General features: G+C 42.7%; 1 protein-coding gene across 1 annotated transcript; it reads right to left on the bottom strand.

Moving 5' to 3' along the window:
- Positions 1-1,071: 1,071 nt before the first annotated feature.
- On the bottom strand, positions 1,072-8,563 carry LOC107045871. Its single transcript, XM_015268276.1, has 2 exons — positions 8,434-8,563; positions 1,072-1,774 (listed from the first exon to the last, which is right to left on the bottom strand). Exon 2 carries the CDS (start codon positions 1,745-1,747, stop codon positions 1,115-1,117), a length of 633 nt encoding a protein of 210 aa, XP_015123762.1. The 5' UTR covers positions 1,748-1,774; positions 8,434-8,563; the 3' UTR covers positions 1,072-1,114.
- Between the last annotated feature and the right edge of the window lie 745 nt (positions 8,564-9,308).

Below are 9,308 nucleotides of genomic sequence, written 5' to 3'. Positions count from 1 at the left end.
TTTTTTTTTTTTTAGATTACCATGGAGGCTGTTGGATGTAGAAGACACACAAAAAATTTAACCCTCCCATTTCTCTCTCTGTCTGTCGGGTATAATGGTGGGTGGTTAAATAAAGCCAACAGGGAGACAGAATTTACATGAACATACAAATTCTATGTATTTTTAGGGGGGATTGTCGACATAGTATAGGATAAGAGTAACTTAAGTAATAATAATTCTCTTTGAATTCGAGAAAGTCTTATATAACGAAAAATGGAAAATAAGAAACGGAAAATGAACGTGAAAATTTGTCGACGTAGATAAACATGAAGAGATTATATAAGGAAAATCTCAGAAGGAGTTTTGACGTTTAATTAGTCGACTTTTTAAACTTGGTAGGAATAAGAACTTCTGTATTCTTCGCCATCCTTCAGTTCTGGGCGTTCTCTGGCGATGTCGTCGAGGTGTTTCAGAGTGACTGGTGCCAAAAGTGCGTCGACTGCCAGTCGTCGTTTGCTTTCAGACAGCTGGGATGGTGTTGGGACATCCGGATTGGCAATTCTCGGGGCTGCTGTCAGGGCCTTCTCCCTGATGAGAAATCGTCGTAGTTTGTCGGGGGTCTCCTCTTGATCGTCGAACTTGGTTTTTATCCTTTTGGTGAGTGTCGATTCGGATTCCCCAACCATGATCCTGTGATCAGCTGCGATTAACCATGTTGGCCAGGTAGAGTAATTGAGGCGTTGCCAATCAACAGCTGATTTCCATCGAATGCTGCACTCGGGGCATTCGGGACAGTAGAGACTGAGGTCCCGTGAACACCCAGAGCAACGGCCCAGGACCCTCTCGTGTTCTACTCCGTGGGGGTAGGGACAGTCCTTAGCGTCGAATCCTGGGGCACCGCAATGATGACAGAAACCTGGACCCCAGGGCAGATTACACTCTTTAAGGTGATGTTCGGCTGATCGGCAGTTGACACAGCCTCGCGTAAACTGCTTGTCCACTTGAGTAACATAAGTCTGTGTGCTCTTGGTAGCCTTTTGACTTTCAAAGTGGGATACCAGGAACTTCGCACGCTCAGTGACGAGTGCTTTCAGCTGATCCTCGTTGAGTCAGTACAGTGGCTTGCTCTCCGGGTCTAACTTGATCGTCGAAATGTTGTGATCTTGGAGGAATGTCTTGAAGGAGGGTGTCTTAAGAGGAGGAGCAGAATCGACGGGACGGAAGGTGCTAGAAATGCGTCAGCGTTATCAGTCGACTTGAGTTCTCTTCCATAGACACTGAACTTTGCTTTTGGTGCCGTGGCCCCGAGTAGGCGTCGACGCTTTATATTTTCTTCATCGATATCGGCTTGAGTCTGGACAGTCCAAGTAGAGTCGAGTTCTGGAGGTGGCAAGCCTCGAATCTCGCACAACAATGCAGCTGCCTCATTCGAGATTGGGAACTGAGTGTATGTAGGAAGAGCCCCTTCCTGTAAAGGCGTCAATTTCAGTCCACTGATGTTAGGCAACTGGGCTTCAGGGCTGGCCAGTTGTTCGGTTGCCATTTTGGGTAGGTCTGTGGCTTTATCGTGGTCCTTGGAGTTGGAGTAGTCGAGTTCCAGTAGTTTTACGAAATCGTCTTCGATGTCGATTTGATCTCCCATTAACGACTTGGATGTTGTCGAGCCATCCTCGCTGTCCTTGGACAGTTTGTCGACTGGCAGCGATGCGCTTTCGCTAGATGACGTCGTCGATGGAGAGCTGGTATTGTCGTCCTCGTTGTCTCCCATGATGTCGCGTTGCTCGTGCTGACAAACCTACAGAGACAAGTTATTTTCGTCTGAGGCTACGTCGCGGAAATTTTAAATCGGTTGCATAATACTTTCCTCTTTTTTTACCATTTTTGTCGACCAATTCCACCGTCATAGGACGCAAAATCTTATCGACCACAGCAGGGCCCAGGTAGCGATGGGCTAATTTGGCATTGTAATTCTCAGCTTTGTCGCTAAGTCTCTTGTTCGGGTAATAAACTTCAGAGCCGACTTTTACTTCTACTTGATTCGACTTATTTTTATTTTCTTTGGCTAATCGTTCGTCATTCTTCTTTTTCAGAAACAACTCTATTTGATGTCGAAACTCATCGATTTTCGACATTCGCTCCGCCCAAAGATTTTGAGCTTCATCTTGAGATGGTTGATTATTGGTATTACGTATGTCTCGTTTTATTATAGCCTCTCGACCGTGATTAAGGTAAAATGGGGAAACTCGCGTTCCCGCATGTGGTACCGTATTGTAAGCTAGTTGAAATTTCGACAAGTTAACATCCCACTCGTTTTGGTGGTCTTTGATGAACGCGGCGATCATCGGTTTTACTGTTCGATTTACGCGTTCGACAGGATTCGATTGTGGATGACTTAAAGGAGTCGTGTGATGTTTAACTCCCCTCGCGATTAAGAAAGTCGAAACGTCTTTATTACAATATTCCGTTCCGTTGTCGGAAATCGTTTGGGGGGTACCCCAGCGATCGAATATCGACTCTAAGATCTTGACTATCGTTTTGCCCTTTTTATCACGAGTTGGAAATAGTTCGATATATTTCGTGCTCAAATCTTGGATGACAACAATATGCGAATTTCCCTTTTTCGACCTGGTTGTCATATCGGCTGTATCGATAGCTAACTCTGTCCAGGGAGTTTGAGTCGGTCGAGATGTCATCGGTCCCTGAATAGGATGTTGGTTATTTTTAACCCGAATACAGATTTCGCAGTCGTTTACGTAACGCTTTACGTCTTCAGTCATTCCTGTCCAATAATATTTTTGTCGGACGCGGTCTAAGGTTTTATCCCTTCCTAGATGTCCTGCCTGCGGTTCGTCATGATTTTCCTTAAGAATTCGCAATACTTCATCTGGTCTTACCACGAGCTTCCAAGGGTTTTCGTCGTCTAATATAGCTTTCGCGTAATCAGGTCGATAATAATACATCTCGTCATTTTCGAGTTTCCATTCTGGAAATCGACTAGGGCTTTTCTCGACGAGATCGCGTTTGGTTTTATACCAATTTTGGTCACAAATAGAATTTAATTTTATTCGACGTCTAATCGTTTCTTCGACAATCTTTTCCCATCCCAACGGATCAACATCGACATCAAACATACGCGAGAGAGCATCTGATGCTTCATTCATCGTGCCACGTTTATGTTCAATAGTTAGATCGTGCTGCAATAGGTAAATTGCCCAACGAGCGAGTCGACCTACAGGATTTTTCACACTGTAGAGCCATAAGAGAGCTTGGTGATCTGTGACGACTTTGAATTTCATTCCCTCGAGATAACACCTAAGTTTTTCGACTGCCCATACGACGGCAAGGCATTCTTTTTCGGTAGTCGTGTAATGGAATTCCGCACCCCGCAACGGTCGACTTAGTACTTCGATAAGTAGTTTTTTATCGGTCTCCGTGTCTTTTTGTACCAGAATCGCGCCTAACCCGAAATCGCTGGCGTCTGTGTATAAAATAAACGGTTGACCAGGGATCGGCGTGTAGAGGCGAGGGATGTCGATTAGAGATTGTTTAATTTCATCGAAAGATTTTTGCTCGACATCTGTCCATCGCCATGTATGTTTAGGACTCGTCAGTTTATTTAATGGCCCGTGGACTTTAGCGATATTCTTCAAATGTCGATGATACCAATTAACCATGCCGTTAAACTGTCTAAGTTGGGTACGATCACGTGGTATTGGATAATCGATTATCGGCTGAATTTTCTCTGGATTCGGTCGCATACCGTGTTCATCGATTATGTACCCGAGGTACTTAACTTCTCGACATGCAAAACTACTTTTTTCGCGATCAATCTTCAGTTTCGCTTCGCGTAAAACCTCGAATAGAATCGACAACAACGAAAAATGTTCGTCCAAATTTTCGCTAACCACAATCCAATCATCTAAATAAACAAAAACCTTTTCAATCCAATGATTGGGTAATTTTCGCTCAATAATAATTTCTCCTATTCGCCTTTTTAATTTGTCCATAAGACATTGGAATCTCGATAGCGCCCCTGTCAAACCGTAGGGCATGCGAACCCACTCGAGTAAGCCTTTACCCTCGACCACAAAAGCGGTGTATTTTCGACTTTCTTTCTCCATTGGTATTTGATGGAAAGCCTCGCTCATGTCTAATGTCGAAATAATTTTTGCCTGATACAATTGCGACAGGATTGAACCCATTTGTGGTAAGGGGTAGGCTGGTTTCTCTGTCTTTTTGTTCACGATCCTATAATCGACATAAAACCGTAAATTCCCGTTGGCTTTCGGAGCTACCACCGGTGAACTCGCCCAGTTACTGTTACTCCATGTAACGTAACCCTTCTCTAGCAATCTATCGACTTCTTGATAGAGAAACGCGCGAATTGCCTCACTACGTCGATAAGGCTTTTGTCGATGCGGTTCTGAGTCTTCTAACTCTATCTTATGTTCGATTAAATCTGTGACACCCGTGCACTCCTTTTCGAATTTTATGAATTCTCGATCGAGAAATTCCTTCAGTGTTTGTGTTTGATTGATCGACAGTGACTTCATTTGGGTTGGGAAGACGAAACGATGTGATAGAGGGTAAGTGTATTCACTGCCTGCCAACGTCCATACCCTTTTAATCGGGTCAAGATAGACTTTAAACGCTAGAATGAAGTCCATCCCCAGGATGACATCGTTCGACGCCCCAGGGAGGATACTAAACCACTGTAGTCCGTAAACATCCCCAATGTCGATAATAAAGCAGGTGCCCCCGTCACTCTTAACGACTGAGCTATCGCCTAAGCAAATTCCCGCTGTCGAAGTTGTGTCTGGGGTAACCTCCGTCACCTTCAGAGTTTTCACTCGTTCGAAGGCTTCAGGGCTCATGTAAGTTCTTTCACTTCCACCATCGATAAGTCCCCTTAACGTTTGTCCAAAAATCGAAATTGTCACCTCAGCTTTAACTAAATTGATAGGTTCTTTAGTTCCGTTTTCATTTCGATAAATTCGACATTGTGACAGACGATGAATTAAATGAAAGGGGAGGTTTTTAGGCCTCCAATTTTTCAAGGAACCGATATTCTCATTGGGTGATTGTGTCTCGACTTGACTCGCGGGATTCTTGCTGGAAATTGTCGATAACTTAGTTACATAATCATTAGACTCGTCACGAGGCGCGATATCTTCTTCTTCAAAGTCGGAAAGCTCGCACTCTTCCGACGATTCCTCATCGACATCCAGCGAGATCGCTGTTTCACCCTCGAATTTATTATCCTCTATATTTAATAGCGAAGATGACTCGACTTTAACTGGTGGGCTTTCAAGTGTCTTTACCTTGTTAATTTTAATCTCGCCTCCCTCGATTTTTATTTCCGTCTGTGCAGCACGATCAACCTGTTTTCCCTCCGTTTTGCTCTTTATTTCAGTGATCGGAGACGATTTCACTGAGAGCTTTTGGCGTTTCCCGAAAGCTTAGAACAATTCTTATTTAAATGTCCCACTTGTTGGCAGATGTGACACACTTCCTGCCTATCGGCAGTACAAACGCGTGAAGAATGTCCCATCTGTCCACAGTTATAACATAGTACTTTCGACCAGTCTCTAGGGGAATTGAATTTTCGTCTTCCTCTAGGATCGTGCTGGGCAGGCGATTTATTGCTTTCTTTGTTTTTCTGTTCAAAGTTTGCGAGATTTTGGTCGAGTCTTTTCCGTACCATCGATTTCGATTCTCGACTTTTCGATTGATTGGGGACTGACCGAGTTTTCGATTCTAACGCATTCAATTTCGTTACTTCATCTTTGTCCGATAATTCGTCGCTTGAGGTAGTGTCATCGTCTTCATCCTCGGGTTCCTCATCAAGAATACAATTTAATTCGACTTTCTCTCTGGAGTACCTCCCCCTTTTCTGATCGACGACTTGTTTAAAGACGTCGCCACGTAAATTAGCAAAACCCAGAAAGTCATCGTAATTTTTAATAGTCAATGGCAAGATCTCGAGCGCGATTCTAGGGTTGAATTTCTTGATTATTTGTTCGATTTGTTTTTTAAACGTGGGAGGATTTAACATACGTTTGAAAAGAAAACGAGCGCGATACGTGAATTCCGGTAGGGTTTCCCCCTTTTCGACTGTTAATTCTCCCACCTCGGTATACAAATCCATGTCGTCTTTTTTCACAGCCCAATTTTGTCGGAATGCGGTTGCGAACTCTTTCCAAGTTCGCCATTTCGACTTATTGATTAGATACCAGTTTCGATGTGGACCTTCAAAAATAGACGATAGGCAAGGGACGAATAGATCTTTATTTATTCCGGTGGTTTCAAGTCGTTCCATTAATATGAGTAGGAATTGATCAGGATCTTTTTCACTTTGTGGGAAATTAAGTTTCCAATCGGTAACTAATCGCGTAACCTTCATTCCGGTGTTCATATCCCATGGTTGATTTATTCCAGTCGACGGTGAATTGACCGACAGGGTTTCCTGAAAATTCCCTGTATCTAGATTATTCGACGTGTATTCGTCGAGTGAAAGACTACCCCTTCCTGTCCTATTATTCGATTCAATAGTACGAAATGGAGAGTGGGATAGATTCGTATTAAGATGGTTCATGTATTGTGATTGTGCTTGTAATTGTGTTTGTGTTTGTGGCTGTGTATAACGTGTAGTTTGGTAACCCAAATTGATACCTGCTGGATTCGCAGAAAACCGTCGAAACTCATTAGCGTCTACGTAACGCTCCTCAACAATTATCTGACCATCCGGCGATACAAAAGAAATTTGAATTTTCTCTCGACTTCTTTGAGAATTCGAGTATGAGTTATCATTTGAGGCGAAGTGAACATGTCGAATCTAGCTATCAACAGAACCATTCCCTCGATTGAACAAATGCTCGGGTTGGAGTCCAGACGTTCCGCCCCGAATATCTGTCCCCACAGGCACAAACGCTCCCCTTCCTTGCGGAGATACATTCGCGCGTAATCCATCATCGACTGTTGCTCCATGTACCCCTCCCTCAGACGGGGCTGAGCCACGTGGCAAAGTCGGACCCTCAAAATTTTCAGAATTTTCTTCGACTAAATTCTCATCAACTTCTCGCGATATTCTTTCACCGCTCGGTAAATCATTCTCTCCCCCTATTGGTTCGTCAACCCTCGGGGGATCATTAACATTAATATCCCTATTCGAATCGTCATTCGAATTTTCTCTAGAGTTTCCATTTGAATTATTTTCCTGTCGACGGGAATTTCCATCCATCGACCTTAATGTGTCTTGACTCTGCCCGACAATAAAATCTACAACTTGATCTACTTTGGAATGTAAACTCTCAATATCGTCTTTGAAACTCTCGACTTTATTCAATCTCGAATGAAAACTTTGCATTGATTCTACCAATTCTTCATAAATCGGCGCTTGATTACTCGGAGTTACACGTATTCCCCTCCCCCTTGTACTCATTAGTGGGGTTCCTGGTCGATTCACGGATGCTGACGTTTGATGTGGTATTGTCCATGATAGATTACGCCCCCTACCCCCCACGGGACCGGTCGCGGAATTTTCTTGCGTGGGCCCGTCTTCCGATTGGTCCTGATCTAATGTCATCGTATTATCTAAATTCCTATTCGACCTTAATATTCTTTCTGATCGTTCGATTTTTTTTGTTCTTTTTCCTTCGAGCGGGGTCGTAAACATCACGTACTAATAAAAAGTTTCTAATTATTTAATAATTTCCCACGAAAATCGAAAACGATTAGCCAAAGATATTTTCTCGTATTATCTTAATCGACACCTGAATAGACAATTCGATATTTCCCAAAAAAAAATCGACAAGAACTGAGAAGTTTAAATTCAAAACAATTACAATCCCTTCGACTGAGTCCCTCTCCACGCCTCGACTACAGACGGACAAGGTCACGGCTGTTTCCCAATCGATTTTCAATCACGGTAATTTCGACTACAGACGGACGAAATTACCATACAAATTTCAACACGTGTGGAAGAGTCGACAAATATGGCAATTAAATAACATACAATACATCAAGTATATTTCGTTCAATTCAATAATATATCACTCCTAAAGGAAGATTAAAGAGTGAAAGTGAAATGTAAAGGAAAAGAAAGAAAAGAAGAGCAGTAGAGCGCTATAATCCCAAGTCGATCGCTCTATTGTTGAATATAAACATCGACGGTCGGCCGTATGCCCGAACGTCGGAATTAAGAATTTCACTGTCTCTCTCTAACACGTTGAGAAAAATTTTCGACTTAAATTTTCTCCTTAAACTCGCACAATTAATTTATATAAATATCCAACTGGGCCCCACGTTGGGCGCCATTGATTTCTCGACAACCAACAACGTTCGACTTAGCTCAGGATATCTCAGAGGAGGAAGTTGGAAGACCCAAGAGTTAAATGATACAGACAGAGAGATAAAGGAAAATAAGGCAAGAATGTTCAATAAACGAATACTCACAATTAATGTGGACAAAATCTTCGACTCTATTTGTTTAATTCCTCGGGAACCGACTCTTCCCACACAATATAAATTACAATATAAATATAATCGACTTAATATACGACACAATAATCACGATGTACACACGTGTACCGCCAAGGCAAGAGTGAGTCGGTGGGCCCTAGGCAACCTGTTACATGACTGTTATGTCCTATCCAAGTTACTAGGAGGACAGTAGCGCCATTTGGAATATTGAGCGCCAAACTTTGAAGTGTGGATCCGTTAGCCGCTAAATCTCTGATGAGGACTCCATCGATGTTGACACGTTCAATGATAGGATAATTGGATTGAAGGTTTATTTATGAATAAATCCAAACACCAGTGCTTAGGAGAGCACATTAACACTTTTATTCAAAATAACTCTTGACTCAAAAATCTAAAACTTGGACTACAAACTGGATGAACTTCTAATAAACTCTAATAAAAACTCATAAAAACTTCGAAGAAAAACTACTTGAAGAGAGAAGCTTGAAAAGTTGTCGGAACAACAGCCACGATGGGACTGACTTAAACTTAAGTTTTTAATCTAAGGGTTGGCTCAAAACACCAAAAAGACTAGACCAAAAAGTTGCGCGCGCAATCCTGGCCCAGAGGAAGGGGAAGAGGGGTATGCTAAAACAGAAAAGGGGAAATGAAAAGAGGGAGGAAGGGAAAGCGTGCGACGTCGCCAGTTTTCCTCTTGAAGGGTCTCAGGCCTTCCGCGTAGGAATGCAATGAACAAAGGAGAACCCAAACACGTGTGGACCACTTGAAACAGAGAAACTTTCGAAATATACCAGAATTGAGATTTTACGATTTTACGACTGTGACCGATGTGTTTATTTTTCTCTCTG

Source organism: Diachasma alloeum, unplaced genomic scaffold, assembly GCF_001412515.2.
Source record: "Diachasma alloeum isolate Michigan unplaced genomic scaffold, Dall2.0 Dall_scaffold_01096, whole genome shotgun sequence".
NCBI classification, from domain to species: Eukaryota; Metazoa; Arthropoda; class Insecta; order Hymenoptera; family Braconidae; genus Diachasma; species Diachasma alloeum.
Note: the sequence above shows the minus strand (reverse complement) of the source record. Positions and strands in the feature narration are given on the sequence as shown.

Bases quoted from the DNA above. Each gene is read 5' to 3' on its own strand.
- LOC107045871 (XM_015268276.1), bottom strand. From the start codon at position 1,747: ATGGGAGACAACGAGGACGACAATACCAGCTCTCCATCGACGACGTCA.